At 36.6% G+C, this 19,164-nt stretch overlaps 1 protein-coding gene across 1 annotated transcript; it reads right to left on the minus strand.

Moving 5' to 3' along the window:
• Positions 1-11,695: 11,695 nt before the first annotated feature.
• On the minus strand, positions 11,696-13,765 carry LOC146899344 (UBP1-associated protein 2A-like). Its single transcript, XM_085737302.1, has 3 exons — positions 13,053-13,765; positions 12,773-12,968; positions 11,696-11,964 (listed from the first exon to the last, which is right to left on the minus strand). Exons 1-2 carry the CDS (start codon positions 13,707-13,709, stop codon positions 12,819-12,821), a joined length of 807 nt encoding a protein of 268 aa, XP_085593428.1. The 5' UTR covers positions 13,710-13,765; the 3' UTR covers positions 11,696-11,964; positions 12,773-12,818.
• Between the last annotated feature and the right edge of the window lie 5,399 nt (positions 13,766-19,164).

The raw sequence follows: 19,164 nt of genomic DNA on the forward strand, positions 1-19,164 counted from the left end.
GTCATTTTGGGCTTAGGGGCATTTTGGTCATTTTGAGAGTAGGGGTAATTTTGTAATTTTGGTTGAGGAATATTTTTGAGTGTTAGTAAGAATATTATTTTACCAAGTTACTAGAGAGAATGTAGTAATTATTTTATTTACCGTAAGTGACGATTAGTGTTGTAATTTACCGTTAAGTGAGTCGTGACATTTTGGGTGTTAGAATAGAAATGGGTTAGGCCTATTAAGGTTGAGAGATAAGCCCAATTAATGAGAGCACATATATAAACTCTAGTTGTGGGTGAAAATTAGGTTTCACAACATTATTCATTTCATTTCATTTGGGAGGAGAAGAGATAGAGACTAGAGACAACAACAAGAGCAAGGGCTAGAGCTAGAAGAGTGGATTCAACACCTAGGAGCTAATTGAGGCTTGAATTAAGGATTCTTGGTGTTAGAGGTAAGGGGGTTAGTTTTTAATCATAATTTCATCATTTTTCATTTAAACCCATTTTTATGAAATTGATAATTTGAATCCATTTGTTTGAATTCGTGCATAATTGTTGCCGTTATGATAGAGAACATGATTTGTATGATAATTACATGTTAGTATGTGAATTAACATGTTGAAATGTGCATTTGTGGGTATATTGTGTTCTTGAGCAATTTTGATGAAAAAATGAGGTTGTGATGTTGAATTGTACATGAATTTGTGTTCATTAGTTGTTGTTGATGATTGTTGAACCGTTGGAATCAAAATTTCAGAATCGGAAACGTTGTTTATGGATTCATGAGGAGATTTGTGGTTATGTTGGTGTTTTGAAAGAATTTTGTGAATTTGATGAAATGATCTATGTTGTTGTTTTTAATGCTTGAAACATGTTTGTTTAAGTGCATTAAACACTGCTTTTGACCCATAAACACTTTACTGGAAGTTGATTTGGGAGTTGGGGATTTGAAAAATGGGATTTTGGGTGAAAATGATGAGGAACCGTAACTACGCGGTAATTATCAAGAAGCTGCGCTAATAGCCCAAATTGAGCTAATAGCGAAATTTCCCGAAGCGATTTTTCTTCGGTTTCGCTAATAGCCCAAATTGAGCTAATAACGAAATTTCCCGAAGCGGTTTTCTTGTTTCGCTAATAGCCTAGATTGAGCTAATAGCCAAATTGCCCGAGAAGCTTGATTTTTTGTTTTGTTTGTTTTGAGCTTTGGGGGACCAATCCAATACTTCTAAAATATTTCTTAGGACTTAATTAACCTCTGTTTACTCCTTTAATCCTACCGGAACATGATTTGAGTTGGTTTGGACTTGAATTTATGAAAATCGTCTAACTTTTACCGAAACGGTCCAAACGTCAATTTTTCCAAAAACTCGTTTTCTCCGGAAATTGAAGTGGGATTAGAGTTGTATATTGTTTATATGATTTCTAAAAATCGATGTGATTGGTTCTATCAAGTTTGAACTTGTTTTGTTTTGAAAATGGAAAAATTTTGGGAAAAAGTGAAAAGTGAGACGAACTTTGGGTTTTTCTTGAATTCGTTGTTTTTGGCCGATGAAATGCTTATGTATCCTCTACTGCACCTATAAGTGACTTGTGAGGATACATGGCATAGGCAATTGAGCTTGTAGAGTTGGTTTTGATTCATAACTTCTAATATTTTTAAAACGGTGATTTTTGGAGACGAATTTAGTAGAAATGAATCTTGATGAACTAAAGTCTTATGAATCTTTTGTGAATGATCTCATATGACTAAATGATTGTATTTGAATGATCGTGGAGGGATGAACATGATGTTTATCATAACTTGTTGTGTTATTCCGTTTTACTTGGTTTATGTGATGTAAATGGAAATGAATTGCGAGCCGATGTTGATGTATGTTGATAATTAAGATGAGGATGATGTTGTTGGTCGTTGATGATTATGTTGATGATGTTGATGTATGTTGATGAATCTTATGTGAGTTGTGATTGTTGAATGTATGGGCTTGATTCTTGATAATGCAATGTTGTTGAGTTGTTGAAATGTAAAAGGAGGTGTACTTTTACATTGTTTTGATAGTTGTTATGTTGGAGTTGTGCATTATCGAGTCATTGCTATATGTTCGTGCATCATATCATGTTGTTGTTGTTGTTGAAATGTAAAAGGAGGTGTACTTTTACATAGTAAGATGAGGTGTACTCTTACTTGGATGTTTTTGTTGCATCCATTGTTGTTGATACGGTACCACATGCATATATGTGTCGAGTATAGGCGCATTGCATATTGAAATGTTATCTTGTTGTTGCATGTGAATGGTGAATGTTGATGATAAGTGTGTTTGATGAATACATACTTGTGATATTTGGAATTGAATGGTTGATGAGTTGTGACATAATTGAATATGTGACTTGATGATTTGGTGTATTGGTGAAATTTGGTGAATGTTGTGATTATGTGGATTGGTGTATATGTATATTGGTGGATTTTGTTGATGGTTGTGAAATAAATGCTCTAATTGCATGTCTTACTTGTTGTGCTTATACACTTGGTGAATCTATTTGATGATAATTGGTTGGATAATAATGATGAGGTGAGAATTGTATATGTATATACATAAGATGTGGTGATTTCTTTGATGATGATGATTGATTGCTTGTAACTTGAAATGATGAATTGTACTTGTTGAATTAAGCATGCTAAATGAGTAATGAGGTAAGTGATGTGATCATTGATTGATGTTGATAAATGATGAGCTTTTATTGATGACTTGATTAGAGGTCGATTATGCATGCTATGCTATGATAATAATGTGATAGCTTGAGATGCAAGTAATGGGGGATGTTAATCATATGATGCTAGTATTCTAGGAGGGGTGGTTATGTATATGTGATATGTATAAATTCTTGAATACCATGTTTTTATATGTGGATTATGATTAATGTAATACTTACCCCCGGTGGTTTCGACCGCCTACCTGTCGGTATGGATGGGTAGACGTTGTGCGGGATTAGACGCTTGGTGAGTTGCTTGTTGGATGTTTGGACGACGGGAGCTTTCTCCGTTGTCGTGTCGGTGTCGTAGTATCTAGGCTCGATTAGGCTTAGCGTCTATTTGTTGTTTTGGATTTCGTTGCTATGTTGTTGCTATTGTCCACTTGTCGGACTTGAAGTATTTTCATATGAGGATATATTTGACCATGGCATGTATATGTTGAAATTTATGATTTGAATTCCATTTGTGACCGTTGAAATATTATATATATGCATGATATCTTTTGGTCTGTTTTGAGACGTAGCATCTATTTCTAGAATATTTACGATGTATTCGCGCGTTTTACCGCTTAATAGAAATAGGGTGTTACAGCTGATCATCACTTCGAAGTAGAAATCTATCTGCTTCGATCGCTTTTTTCGGCTTAGGAGAAAACAAAGAAAAAGCTAACACAATTCAACCTCACTTCTTGTGTTTTTCTCACCTTCAATTGGTATCTAGAGCCTTATTCGTTGTTTAAACACTTAACATTGTAACGAGAAAAGATTAGAGAAAAACATGTCCGAGTGATACCTCCAATTCTATTCTATATGATTATGGTGACAAGAAGAAATCGACTTTGGAAAAATTCCTATGTTAAATGGAGATCCCGAAGAATTTTCTTGGTGGAAAACCAACTTTTACGGCTATGTCATGGGTTTAGATGAAGAACTATGGGACATACTTGAAGATGGTGCCGGTGACTTGGTCCTTGATGAAGAAGGAGGTCTTGTTGATAGAAAGAAACATACTCCCGCTCGAAGAAGCTTTACAAGAAGCATCATACCATCGAGAGGAACACTAGTCACCGCTATACCTAAAGTAGAGTATATGAAGATGAGTGACAAATCCACTTGCTAAGGCAATGTTTGCTTCTCTTTGTGCAAACTATGAAGGCAGCAAGAAGGTCGAAGAAGGAAAAGCTCTTATGCTTGTTCATTAGTATGAGTTGTACAAGATGAATGATGATGAAATTATTAAGGCAATGTACTCAAGGTTTCAAACCCTAGTCTCTAGATTACAAATGCGAAGAAGAGTAATGTTGCTTCGATCATGTGAGCAAGATACTAAGAAGCTTGCCTCGCTAGATGGAGACCTAAGGTTACCGCTATTGAGGAAGCTAATGATCTAAACACCATAAGTGTTGAAGATCTTGTCTGCCTCTCTCAAAGTTAATGAGATAAGTCTAAATGAACATGAGCCTCGCTAAGAAGAGTAAATCTATTGCTCTACCATCTAAAGGGAAGTCATCAAAAGCTCTTAAAGTTATTGAATGCGAAGATGAGTCACACGATGGAGAATCCGATGAAGATCCTACCGAGAAGATGGCTATGCTTTCCAACAAGCTTCGAGTATCCGGCAAGGAAGAACGGGAAGTTTATAAGCAAGAGAGGTGGTTACAAAAGCTCAAAGAAAGAAGATCGAAGGGTTGCTTCAATCGTAAGAAGCCTTGACACTTCATTGCTAATTGCCACGATCTTCGAAGGAGAAATCAAAGGACAAGTCAAAGAAATCAAGTTTCAACACAAGGAAATTCGGGAAGCGGATTAAGAAAAGTTTAATGGCAACCTAGGAAGATTTGGATAGTGAATGCGGGTCCGAAAAGGAAGAAGCTGAAGAAGATGCTAAGGTAGCTATGAGGTTAGTGGCTACCGAGACTTCGAAGCGGATCTGACTCGGACTGCGAAGATGAAAATGAGGTATATTCTAAAATTCCCATACAAGAACTTGTTGAGTCACTTAAAGAACTACTTACACATTTTGAGCCGAGAAATAATGAGTTGAAAGATTTAAAAGAAAAATATGTTGTTTTGATGAAACAACAAGAATCAACTCTATTGGATGCGAAAGCTTCGAAGAAGGACTTAGAGGCTTTGACTTCGGTTGTAAAACTTATGAAGAAAAGCTAAAGTATCTTTGTCGAAGCTACAAGAAAAGTGTAATGGAAAGTCTTTAAGCAAGCATGAAATTGCTCTTAAGGATTTTATTATATCTCGGTATTGACAAAAGTAAACTTGCTTCAATGATTTATAGCATTTACGTAAACAATGGCAAAGGGATTGGATTTTTAGGACGGCAACCTAATGAAATCGGTCTCAAAGCATGTTGTGAATGCATCAAGGAAGGATTGAAAACCTTCTTTGTACCGAAGGTGCTAATTTGGAAACCGTTGTTCTATCGAACCTGAAGCTTCTAGCTCTAAGGCTAAGATTACTTCAAAGCCAAAGAACTCTAAGCCAAAGGCAATGATAAACTACGATTCTAAGACTTCAAAGATCATGATTCTCAAGAGATCGTAACATGTTCCTCGCAGTCTGTTGAAACCTGAATCTAAGGTTACGAAGTCTAAGTTTCGAAGAAGACAGATTCTTGCTCCCGGGGAATAAAAACCAAAAGGTGTTAAGCCTAAGATAATGGTTAACCAAAAGCTATCAAACTTACGGCACAAGGTACAAGTAGTGAAGAGTAAAACTTCTAGTACTAACTTGAAAGGACCCATAAAACAATGGGTACCTAAATCTGAAAATGTCAATACCGTAGATATGTCTTAGAGCAAAGGAAAAGCAAAAATCATGGTACCTAGACAGCGGTTGCTCAAGGCATATGACAGAAGAGAAGCATATGTTCCTCACCCTCACAATGAAAGAAAGAGGAAGTTTGAAGTTTGGAGGCAACCAGTCCTGGCAAGATCATTGGTACATGAATTATTGGTAACTCCTAGATGGTCTTGAACATAACCTTTTGAGCATTAGTCAATTTTGTGACATTGGTTATGATGTGATGTTTGAAAAGACCAACTGCACCTTTGTAATAAAAAAAGAAAACAAATCCATAGTATTCAAGGGAAAGAGGATGAAGAATGTTTATAAAATTAACTTCTCTGAATTTGGTTGACCGAGAAGGTAATTTGTCTTACGTCGGTGAATGATAAGAAATGGATGTGGCATAGAAGGTTGGGGCATGCTAACTAGAGATTAATCTCTAAGCTTAGTAAGTTACAACTTGTCAAAGTCCTACCGGACATTGATTATCATTCGAATGCACTTTGTGGTGCATGCCGGAAAGAGAAGATTGTGAAATCATTTTTAAACCAAAAGACAACTCGTCTCAACCTCCGAGACCACTTAGAATTACTTCATATTGACTTATTTGGACCAGTTAGCACTGCATCCTTATGTGGAAGTAAATATGGATTAGTTATTGTTGATGATTACGGCATATGGACTTGGATAAAATTCCCGAAAATTAAGGATAATGCTTATGATGTATTCAATAACTTCTGCACTCAAATACAAGCCTAAAAGAAATGAAGATTTTAAAAGTAAGAAGTGATCATGGTGGAGAATTTGGAAATGAGCCATTTGAAAACTTTTGTGAAAAACTTGGAATTGTCCATGAATTCTCTTCTCCTAGAACTCCACAACTAAATGGGGTTGTAGAGAGGAAGAATAGAACTTTAAAAGAAATGGCTAGAACCATGATTCATGAAAACAATTTGGCTAAACATTTACGGGCGAAGAAGTGAATACAACTTGTTATGTCCAAAATAGAATCTATATCGGACCTATCTTGGAGAAAACGGCATATGAACTCTTTAAGGGAAGAAGACCCAATATCTCTTACTTTGATCAATTTGGATGTACATGTTACATTCTAAATAACAAGCTCTACCTAAAGAAATTTGATGCCAAGGCCCAAAGAGGAATCTTTTTAGGTTACTGCGAAAGGTCAAAGGCATACAAAGTGTATAATTCGTAAACACTTTGTGTTTAAGAATCAATGCACGTTAAATTTGATGACAAAGAGCCTGGAAGTAAAACTCCGAGCAAGATGAAAGTTTTGCAGAGAGATACGGGTTCTTGAAGATACTCCAGAACCGATCGAATACAGAATACGAAGACGGTCCGTAAGTGAACCCACCTCGAAGCACAAGATGAAGCCGCCGATGAAGCTCAAGATGGCTCTCGGCAAGTTGATCAATCTAAGAATACTTTCAAGTACAAGTCTTCACATCCCGAGGATCAAATCATTGGAAACAAAGAGAGTCCTAGAAGAACACGATCATACTTCGGACAAGAAGAGTCTATGATAGGATTGTTATCGGTGATTGAACCTACCACGGTTGATGAAGCACTTTTAGATGATGGATAGATACTAGCTATGCAAGAAGAGCTTAATCGGTTTGAAAGGAATGATGTGTGGGATTTAGTACCTAAACCTCGGCATAAGAACATTATTGGAACAAAATGGGTATTCGAAACAAGCTGAATGAACAAGGTGAATTAGTCGAAACAAAGCAAGACTTGTTGCACAAGGGTAAAGTCAACAAGAAGGCATTGATTATACCGAAACATTTGCTTCGGTTGCAAGATTTGAAGCAATCGAGTTACTTCTTTCCTATGCCGTTAATCATGGAAGAATATTGTATCAAATGGATGTCAAGAGTGCATTTCTTAATAGAGTCATTGAAGAAGAAGTGTTTGTCAAGCAACCCTCTGGTTTTGAGGATCTTAAGAATCTTGACCATTTTTACAAACTTAAAAAATCACTATGTGGCTTGAAACAAGCTCCCAGAAGCTTGGTATGATAGACTAAGTAATTTCTTGATTAAAAATAATTTTAAAAGAGGCCAAGTTGACACAACACTCTTCGGTAAGGACTCTTGAGAAAGACATTCTTGTTGTACGGATATATGTTGATGATATAATATTTGGTTCTACTAATGCATCTCGTTGCAAGGAATTTTCTAAGTAATGCGGGATGAATTTGAAATGAGCATGATGGGAGAGCTGAAGTTCTTCCTTGGAATTCAAATCAATCAAAGCAAAGATGGAGTCTATGTTCATCAAACGAAATATACTAAGGAGCTTCGAAGACGTTCAAGCTAGAAGATTGTAAAGTGATGAACACTCCAATGCATTCAACTGCACTTTAAGCAAAGAAGATCTTGGATCAACGAGTAGACCGGAAAGCCGCATAGAGGTATGATTTGTTCTTTGTTATACCTCACTTGCATCTAGGCCATATATTTTATTCGGTGTATGGTTGTGTGCAAGATTCCAATCAGATCCTAGAGAATCTTATTTAAGCTTGTTAAGAGAATCTTCAGTATCCGAAAGGAACAACTAATCTTAGACTCCTCTATAGGAAATCCTTAGATTATAAGTTGGTTGGATTTTGTGATGCCGACTATCTTGGTGATAGGATTGAAAGAAAGTCTACCGGTGGCAATTGTCAATTTCTGGGTGATAATCGATATCCTGGGCTAGCAAAAGACAAGCAACTATTGCCACGTCTATAGCGAAGCGAATACATTTCGGCTACAAGTTGTTGTACACAACTACTTTGGATGAAACATCGGTTGGAAGATTCTCGGATTAATGCTAACGGTATTCCCATTTATTGTGATAATCTTCGCTATTTGTTTGTCAAAGAATCCAATTCTACATTCAAGAGCCAAACATATTGAAATCAAACACCATTTTATTAGAGACTATGTTCAAAAAGGAATTTTAAATATACAATTCATTGATGCGAGCATCAATGGGGTGATATATTTACTAAGCCTTTGCTTGTGGAGAGATTTGAGTTTATAAAGAAAAATTTGAACATGCACTATGTGTCTAATTGAAGTTTGCCTCGCTCTTGAATAGGAATTTAGGTCCCGAAGTACGTCCGAAGCTATGGTCCATCGAAGCTCTTTATTGAGGTTCGAGGAAATCGTGCTTCGAAGATGACATCAACATCCTGCAAATCCGGAAGCCGGGCTACCCTCGGACTTTGCCACCTCTTCCAAGAGATCTTCGAGGCCAACAAATGAAGAGCATATCATTGCACAACGGTGGGAGCGATATGAGGCGAGAAGCTCGCATGATACCTATGACATGGTTAGTGTCGTCGTTGCCTACGCCGATGCGCGGATAGGTCGGAGGAGGTCATGAGCCCTCAACAATGATTTCGGGCCATGAGCCATGTTAAGAAGAAGATCGTGGCGATCTTGACCAAGAGGCGAGGCCGAGAGGCCGAGGAGGCGACAACGAGCGGCATCGGCGGGACCAAGACTAGCAAAGTGTAGGATTACTTGTAGTTGTTGTTTAGGAATTGTTGGTTTTAGGCTTTGATAATTTCATTTTCAAACTTTGGTGACTTTTGTTCGTATTTGGTTGACATTATGTATTTTAACGAGATGTTGGTACATTTTTATTTCATCTTGGTAATTTGCTATCGTGGTGCATTTTTATTTGAATCAAATGTTGATAATTTATTATTGTTGTTGATGTGAAAATATTGGAATAGGTTTGTGTTATGTGTTTAAAACACATTAAAACACATTACAGGTCCAAAAGCAAGTGCTTCGCCATGGGTATTACGGTCTTTTATATGTTTGTTTCAGCCTTCTTATATGTGTATACAACAATTTTCTAAACTTTAAGGGGTTTTGTGGGCTGCTCGGGGATCACACGACTTCGATTGCTGCTATTTGGGAATGAGGTAGTAGCTGTATCTAGTCTGATTTTATGCAGGTTCAGGTAGCATATTGGAGACGCTGCAGCTATGCAAACCTTTAATTGTGGTTGTAAATGAGGATTTGATGGATAATCATCAAAGTGAGCTTGCAGACGAACTTGCAAATAGAAAACATTTGTTTTGTGCTAGTCCTCAAACACTCCATCAACCCATTGCTGATATGGATTTAAATGCTCCCCGTCCTTACTCTCCAGGTGATGCTACACCAGTGGCCAAGCATTTAAACAGATTTCTTGGTTTTCCTGATGATTGGGTTGAAGGCTTTCTTGTATTTTTGCTCTATTATCAGAGACCGTGCTTGTAGATTTAGGAACTCTTGAGGTGGTGACTCAGGCATCGTGTTTTTATAATAAATCAAGCATCATGTTTAGATATGTCAATGTTTGCTTCTATTTCCATCTTGTTCAATCTTTTCACTTTCATTTCCTTAAGACTTGGTTGGATGAAAAGCAATGTCAAACAACACTCTAGCTATAGTAAATTACTCCCTCCGGTCCTTAATATAAGAAAATTTTCAAAAAAGTTTTGGTCCTATTTATAAGCAAATGTCACAACTTTTAAGGATAATTATTGCTTAAAAGACTTTTTTTACCCCTCATTTAATGTTTGTTTTTTTAATATTAGTTGATGTATTTAATGTTTCACAATATTCTATAAGGGTATATTTGTAAAAATATTTAAAAAGTTACAACAATTAATGCTGAAATTGGTTTTGATGTTTTTTGGTTTTTCTTCTTATATTAAGGACCGGAGGGAGTATTATTTCAGACAAATTCAAAATTAGTAATTAAGACATAACCACAAAAACTTGCAAATCAGTTTTTTTTTTCACGTCAGTTGCACGATATTACCTTTGTTTCCACATAAGCCCGTTTATCAATGGATAGTTCCATTTCATATCAATGAATCACGAGGTCTTCAATGTTGATTGACAGAAAGCACATCCTATAATTGAGAGGGCGAGGCTACTAACTTGAATGCTATGTATGGGTTGGAAAAGAAGGTGAAAGAAAATGAAGTAAAGAGAATGCTAAAGGAATGAAAGTGAGTAGAAAACAAAATGACTATTTAGTTGATGAAGTAAAAAGATATCATCATTGTAAGATGGGTTAAATTATATATTTGGCAAAATCACAGTGCTTTAATTTTAACCATCACTTTGGATTGGTCCTTCAAGTTTTATTTTTTCTCAAATTTGTCCTTTATGATACATTTTATTTGCATTGTTAGCCTTTAAGTTATCTTTTTGTAGCATTGTAGTCCTCTATGTTATATTATGTGATTGTGCGAACCACAAGCTTTGTTGCACAATTAGTGATGAACAACATTCAAGAATCCATTCATAACACCACACGCTAAAAATAAATGACTCATTGTTTTAAGTTCATAAATTTTAACCATTCCTGCTAAATGAAGACATTGTTGCAAACAATGAGATACTTTGGTTTTAAAGTTTTTGGATCTATGATATTGACATATCTGACATTTCTGTGTAAATTTTCTCGATATTAAAATGTCAAATTGGCTTAATTTAAACGGAACTTATTAAGGTTAGCGATGAAAGTATAATGTAACATAAAAGATCTATTTAAAAAATGAAAATCTTTACAGACTAATCTAGGATCTGAAATATAATTTTGCCTAAATATTCACATGTGCAACAACGAGTGCATCTAGTTTAATTAGAAAAGATAAACAATTTTCCGTCAATAAGAGTGGTCATGCAAATTAGATTTCGTGTCATATAGCACCAACCGTAGTCTTTTTGGACCAAAGTGAACTGTGATTGAACGATTAAAATAATCTGTTCTTACCTTTTGCAAATTTTTTACTGTCTATTTTTTATATTTCACATGCTCAATCTCCCATCCGAATTTTAAAACATGTATTCGTTTAAACATAATTCTAACTTTTACATCTACAAGTGATTGTGCAAAAGTTTCTCTAAACTAGTTTTATATCATCATATCATGAAATTACTAAACAAAAACTCTATCATGCAATAAAAGTATGATCAGTCCAGTATCCATTTCAAAACAAGGTAAAAACAGAGCCTTACATGCCAAAGATAACCACATTGAGCATATTGGCGATGATCTTGTGAACAATTTTCAAGGTTCTGATAATTAACTTCTGGTGCGATGCACAGATCCAAGAACTAGTAACAGGCATATAAAGTAAACAGCACCAAGCTGAACTAAAACCATAATTAGAAATACGGGTAAATGTAAGGTCTACGACACGCGTAAAAGTTATTGTAAGAACAAGAGGTACTACATGATTTTAACAAAATAAGGTGAAAAGCATCTACGATAGAAAGACAAAACAGCTTAAGAATCCAGTACTTTAGTATCTAAATAGCAATTAAAATTAAAATTTTAAAAGATGCATTTGAATCAGCAGAGTCCAAAACTAAATTGTTTGATGCATCCAGGAGGGTATCTGCATAGCGAATACATAAAAAGTTTAAAAAGAGAAGAAACATAATTACAAACATTGCATCTCAAAGGTCATACCTCAGAAACTACAAAATATATTTTAAAGAGCCGTAGTTGTTTCAAACAACAATAACAAAAACATGGTAATAATTTGTTACCTAATAAAAAAACAAAATAAAAGGTATGATGACAAGAGATGGCAAAAGTGTTGTACACATAGTTGTGAATGCTCTCCAAAAGAAGTTGAATAGATCCATAAACTTGATGAACATAGAGCACAAAAGAATAAGAATTAGTAGGTTTGAAGCAAAAATTCATTCTTTTATCCCAATATACAAGTAATTAATAATTATGAAAATTTAATGTGTGTATGCAGTGTCAATAGAATGAAAAGCCAAGAATGGTCAGAACTCAGAAAAGTAGCATATTAAACCGAAACTGATTATGGGCACAAAAGATCCCAACAAAATATGTTAAAAGACCTTATACATTAGCATTGCATCAATTAACTAAGCTTCATAAGCTCTTACAACTTGTAGGCTCATCTTTACTACTGTGTACCTACACCTAGAGTAGCTAATCTCATGCAATAAAATGCAATCAAAAACACTTGGCATAAACATGTTAGTGTAAGTAGATGCCAGGTTGCTTCAAACCATGAGGTGCAACTGTGCAAATGCAAGATTTTCAATACACATCAAGTATCTAGAGACCTTGAAGTTAATAATCTTATGCAACACAAACCAACCCTACACAACATTTCGATAAATAAATAAAATGAATTGGTATAAACAAATAGAAAAACAAAATACCAGCAACTCACAGTGACCCATGTAAGGAGCATCGCCAAATGAGGATTCAACCCCTGATTCGGAGGAAAGGGTTGTCACTGCCCTTATAATACAAAGTATGACCCTGAAAAGTCTTGTTTGGCTCTTCCAAAGCCTTCTTAGCACTTTCAACAGACTTGTAGACAATTTGTGCACAATAGTTATTCGGCTTCCCAATCTGAGGACAGATATAAAAACGATCAACCTCTCCAAATTGCTTGAAAAACTCAACCAACTTCTGAGATTCAATATCAGAACTCACCCTCACAAAAATCTTCTTTTTAAAATACTCATCTTCATATAGTTGTGGCGCCGGAACAGGTCTGGGAGAGGCCAACTGAAAGGAAGTTGCCATCCTATTACCGATCTGCTTATTCGGCTGCTTCAACGCCAGATACAAACTACTCCTACGCTTAAACAAAACAAAAGCAGAACCCGTCGGTTCCCCAGTTACCTCATCAGTCAACACATCACAATTCTCGAGTTCTCCGTATTTAGAAAACACGCTGGTTAAAGTGCTGGTTAAAGTTTCAGTGGTGGCGTCCGTACCAAAGCCATGTACAAAGATTTTCCTGTTACCGGGATACATATCAGCCAGTTGACGAACATTCTCCGATAGATCTGGATGCTTCTCAATCGCTTGCTTCACCAGATCATATAAACGCTTCTTCGCTACTATTATATCCAGAAGCTTCTCAACAGGTTCTTCGACATCTTCCTCTTCTTCATTGTTGTTTGATTCCACAGTCTCAGCCTGTTGTGACGCGGCGGCGTTGTTGTTCGATACTTCAATGGTCTGTTGATTTTCTTGAAATATGGTTTCATCGACGGTCATGGTTTTGTCTTCTCCGACTGGATTGGTAGATTCCGAGTCGGAGGATAGATGTTTTCGTTTTCGTGTTCCTTTCTCGCCGACCATGGCAGTGATGGAATCGGAGCAAGGTTGGGGTTTGGAAAGAAATTGAGAAAAGGGAAAACTTGTGGCGACGAGATAATATGGCATGCATATACTCGCTCGTCCCCGTATGTAAACCTATTTTCCTAAACATACCCTTAATTAATACTACTAACTTTTCTTGAAATTTTTATTTTTTTTGACAAAAACTTGTCTTGAGATATGAAAAGTCAAATTTAATACAACATACTCCTTCCATTTCAAAATATAAGCAAAATTCATTTTTTAGGTTATTCGTTTAATGATGTATGTGGTCCATGTTATGAACCACGTACATCATTAAATGAATGAACTTAAAAAGTGAATTTTGCTTATATTTTGAAACGGAAAGTATAAATAAAGGACAATTTGGTAATATTAACACACAAAATAGACACATTAATTACACTAACAACTTTTTTTAAGAAATGTGAAAAGAATTATGCTCTTTACCCAAATGGATTTGCTCATTCCCAAAGTAAATTACGGATATACCCCTACGCATGTTAACTCACGCTAGTGCAAATGACTATGTATGTTAACGTACGTTGCGTAGGTTAACATACGCTAGTGTTATGTGTGGCGTGAGTTAACTCGCGTTGCCATTTGCACTAGCGTGAGTTAACTCACGTTCATAGCAGACAACGTAACCGCAATAAATGCAATCGATTCTTGCACGTACTTTGAAAAAGTCTAGAATGACCCGTAATCACGTCACATTCATAACTTAACCGAATTACGCCGATTGATAGATGTTTGGCAAGTGCGCCAAATACTATCGAAGTAGTAAAAATATCGATCCCACGAGGACCGTTTTTAACTTCAATAATTCAATCGCGTTATAAAAATAGGATGTATAAAAATTTATTATGTTTTGCCACTAGGCGTAGATTTGGTTTGATTTTATGAAATCAAATAAAAGAAAATAAAGATTTGATTAAGAAAATATGAGAGAGATGAGATCGGATCCTTCGAATCCTCTAAGTTCCCTAATTGGTCTACCGCACCTATTTGTTATGAATCCTTTTCTAATTTACGATGATTAACAAAATAGCTCTAATCAATCCCTTGAGTTAGAACCCTCTTCTCAAACTATAGCCCCCAATCCCTTGAGTGATCTAATAATTCTTGAAGGTTTTACCGAACGTTAACCTATTATCACTAACAAACGATTATCTATTCCTAGACTAACCCCGTTTATTAGAACAATTCAATTAGGTCTAAGTCGAAAGCCATGGTCGGTGGTCATTCGTTCTCACAAAATCAAGTTATATGTGATCAAGATATAAAAAGCATTAAGAACAATTGAATTGAATAAACTAGAATTGAATTCATAAACAAAATAGAGTTTCACGGCAATATGTGTCAATAAGGGTTACAAAGATTCATCTCGGATCTAATCTCTAAGAGATTTAGCTACTCATAATCGAGTTTACAAATAGCATAATCAATGAAATAATTAAAACATACATGAATTGGTAAAAGGTTGAAGAAATCGCCCTTCTAGCCGTCTCGATGTCTCAAAATCGCACTTTGCTCTCCAAAATCGTAACCCCCATTCTTCGGATTGAGTGCGGTATTTATAGAAGTCATGGGCTCGACCCATCAAAATCGCACCGCGCCATGTATATAGGCGTGCCGTGATTTCCCTCAAACGGGGAGGATGTGATTTTGCTTCAAAAATCGCAGCACGGCTTGAAATTGGCGTGGCGCGATTTCCTTCGAACAGACTTCAATATTTAAGCTTTTTGCACTCCGAACGGTATAAATTGCATGAGAACTCTATCAAAATGTCACAATAAGTCCTAAAAATTACGTAATGACAACATGTCATCACAACCCCAAACTTAAACCATTCCTTGTCCTCGGGGAATTTGCTTGCAACGATGACAAATGACGGTAAAATAACGATTACTCGACAAAACGATAGTACCCAAAGTTCATTCTCCTTCTAGCTAAAGATGAGCTAGTTTGACTTGTTCGCATCCACCAATTCACAACTCCACGCATCAAATTGACATAGGGTTCTACCGATCGACATGCAGGTCTACATATTACCATACGCTTGAAAAGTTTCTAAACATCAATCAAAATCAATATCATTACACACTTTTGAGGTCTTTAGGGTTATAACGGGGCTTAGGTGAAAGGTGGGATATATTTGGATAAGTAGGCTACACAAAATTTGAGTTAGGCATTCCTACGGAAGTTAAAGCACAAAATTCAATCTTTCAATCATTCACCTTGTGGAATAACAATCAATGCAAAGGTACTAGAGAATATTTTTAACTTTTAGGGACAATCGAGTTTGAAGTTATTCGGATTTTTAATGTTTTGTCCCTTTTTCGGCATTCATTTTCATTTTTTTCATACACCATTTTTGTGTATATTTTGCATGACAATTTCATATTTCTCTTTCATTTTTGTTCTCTTATTCTCTAGTACCCCCACCCCAAACTTAGTTGGTTGCAAATTCCAATAGCAACCCCAAACTTAATCTTTAGCAACATTCTACAATGCCTTAACTCGAGAAATTCATTAAGGGACAAGTCCTAAAGTCTCTAGGCTTGTAATGTAGTTTGTCACCGAACAAAAAGTTCTAATCCTACCGGCTCACAATTGGTTAAGAAAGGATAAATTCAACAAATTAAAACGGGGTAGGCTTCAAAAAGGCTCACGGGACCAAGCACTTTTGCCTCGGTGTGTAATTGACAAAGACCAATCAATAATAGAGAAACAATGCAAGTTCTAGAAATGTAGTTGCATGGAAAACTAATCTAAATATAAGTAAATTGAAAAACAAGATTTGGCAATGAACCTTATGGCTGAGATTTCTGGGAGTGTGTGACTACCTAGCAACACCGTACACTTCGCCTTTGAATCAAGTCACCCCTCCTTTAGAACTTTTGGAATACCGTTTCATCAAACAAGCTCGTTACTAAACTGGAATAGGTCACATGAAACAAAACAAATTCATTAATAATAAACAAGTGCAGGAGTAATTACAATAGGGAAATAAGTTCAAGGGACTTTGACATAAAAAGAAAATAAAGAAAATACATCAAAAAGAAAAATAACTGAAAATAAAATACAAAGCAGAAATGCTAATCCATCGGTAGATCAGCCCATGTTCACATCATCATCCGAGTGTCCAGCCCCGGTGTCCAGCCCCTGGTGTCCTCAATCCTTCAAAGATGCCATCCCCTTGATCTTGCTCGGTGGCATTGAAATCATCGATGATTTCCCTCCTCATGCGCATACCATACTCCTCCCGATGTGTAAAATATTGCTCCATGCGCTCACGGGAGCCTCCAAACCTCTCATAGGACCCACTAATCGGACCCATATTCAATTGAGCCTCCGCAACAAACGCAGTGAGAACCTAGGACGGTTCACCCACGGCTGGTCCGAAGTCTCCGTCATACCAAATCTCTCCCTCCTCGGTTTCTCAACCCAACACTCCTTCGCGGGTGAACATTCAGCCATTCATTAAGGGCTTCGGGGGTCAAATCAATTATCTTTCCCCGAACAAAAGATTGAAAGGGTGTATTGGAAACCCGTGCATTTGCAAAGAATTCGACGATCACGGTTTTGTTGTTCGCTTCACCGATCATCTCATTCAACTTTGTCCGCCATCTCCTTCGTAATTCAGCCTCAAAGAACGGATACTTAACAAGCCTTATGAAGTCAAACTTTCTCTCCCCCACAACTTCAAAACTTTTCATGGATTGGTGGAACTCTTGGGCTTGGTCATTGATGAAATGAATGGCGTTTTCGGGTGGTTCGGATGTGGCACGAGGGCGTTTGGCTTTGCTTGTGGATGGCTTGGGGTTGGTGGCTTTCTTTGAGCGGGTGTTTCGTGGGTTGGAGGCCATTTGTGGTTAAAGAAGATGGTGAAAGGAAAGTTTTGTGAAGTTTGGGAAAATTGTGAAGGAATTTGTGAATGATAATGGTTTGGATTGATGAATTTGTGGTTGGATTGTGGTTTGATGATGTTTAGGAAGTGATAAAGTAGATGAAGATGGAAGAAATTCGTGAATGGGAAGTCTAGGGAAAGTTTTGGTAGAGAATAGTAGGAAGAATGGAATGAAAAATGATGATGAACGGTGAGGTTTTTATAGGCCGAGGAGGAAAATCGCGCGCGGCTAATATCGAGCGTGCCGCGATTTCCTCAAAACGGGAGTTTGGTTCTTTGCTTGTGAAAATTGCGCCGCGGCCATATACGAGCGCGTCGCGATTTTGGTCAAACGAGGAGCATGTTTTGCTTCCTCAGTGCCAAAATTTTTGTTTTCTTGAAAAATGCTTGAGTTCCTTTGATTTCGAGAAAAACTTTTGAGGATAGAATCACGCAAGACATCGGTACCTTGCATGATTTTCTTGGAAGGAGGTATACTTGAACAAATTTTTTAAAACTTTCCTGCCTCATATTAAAAAAGAAAATAAAAATATTTTTGTGTTTTTGTATTTGAAAGCAATAAAATCATACCTGAAAAATAAATAGTGGGTTGCCTCCCACCAAGCGCTTTCTTTTACGTCATTGAGCTTCGACGCTTCAACCCTTTGTTAGGGTGGCAAATATGTCGAAAGAACACATCATCCTTCTTCTTCCTCTTGTTTGGTAGGAATTCCATGAATTTGTAACAAAGAAGTAGATGCTCCCATGCACTCACACGGTTAAACCTTTGGAATTTAAGCTCTCCCACCTTAGAGAAGGACAAGCAACCATCCGCACACGAGTGATTTCCTTAACCCCTGTTTGTTCGGACTTCGGGAAAATGTCGGCACTCCTCACTTTTGGATTTTCTTCCACCACAACCTTGTGACACTCAATCTCCATCCTGAACCAGCTTCCTGCGAGACTCATGTACTTTCTCAACAAGATCACCACACCGAACATCAAACTTTTCAAATAAAACTTGATTTGACACCAAGAAATCATCTAAAATATTCTGAAGTTGAGTATTGTAATCGATGTTGATCACCTCTTTCTTCCCTTCACCGTCACTACCTGGTTGATTCGCCTCATAATGACCACAACTCGAGATTTTGTTGTCCAAAATTTTGATCTTAAAAGATAGCATATATTTTTCATACCGCAACTTAGCAATCTCTTCTGTGTCATAGAGGAGTAACTGTCTATCATAGCTGCAAAACTTGAATAAACTTTTCGGTAGCACGGTACAATGAGAAGAAAACAAAGAGCATAATATTTTTTTCTTTTTTTATAAATATATATACAAAAATATAAATGACGAAATCCTAAATTATAACGTAATTGCCTTGTTGAAATAAATCAACAGTCCCCGGCAACGGCGCCAAAAACTTGATAGATGTTTGGCAAGTGCACCAAATACTATCGAAGTAGTAAAAATATCGATCCCACGAGGAATTTGTTTTTAACTTCAATAATTCAATCGCGTTATAAAAATAGGATGTATAA

This window comes from Medicago sativa, chromosome 8 (genome assembly GCF_051527215.1).
Source record: "Medicago sativa cultivar Bolivia chromosome 8, Bolivia_mono, whole genome shotgun sequence".
Lineage (NCBI taxonomy): Eukaryota > Viridiplantae > Streptophyta > Magnoliopsida > Fabales > Fabaceae > Medicago > Medicago sativa.

Excerpts from the sequence above, each read along its gene's own strand:
- LOC146899344 (XM_085737302.1), bottom strand. The coding sequence starts at position 13,709 with ATGGTCGGCGAGAAAGGAACACGAAAACGAAAACATCTATCCTCCGAC. Across the intron at positions 12,969-13,052 it reads AAAAGAAGATTTTTGTGAGG|ATTGGGAAGCCGAATAACTA; the intron begins GTGAGTTCTGAT and ends ATCTGTCCTCAG.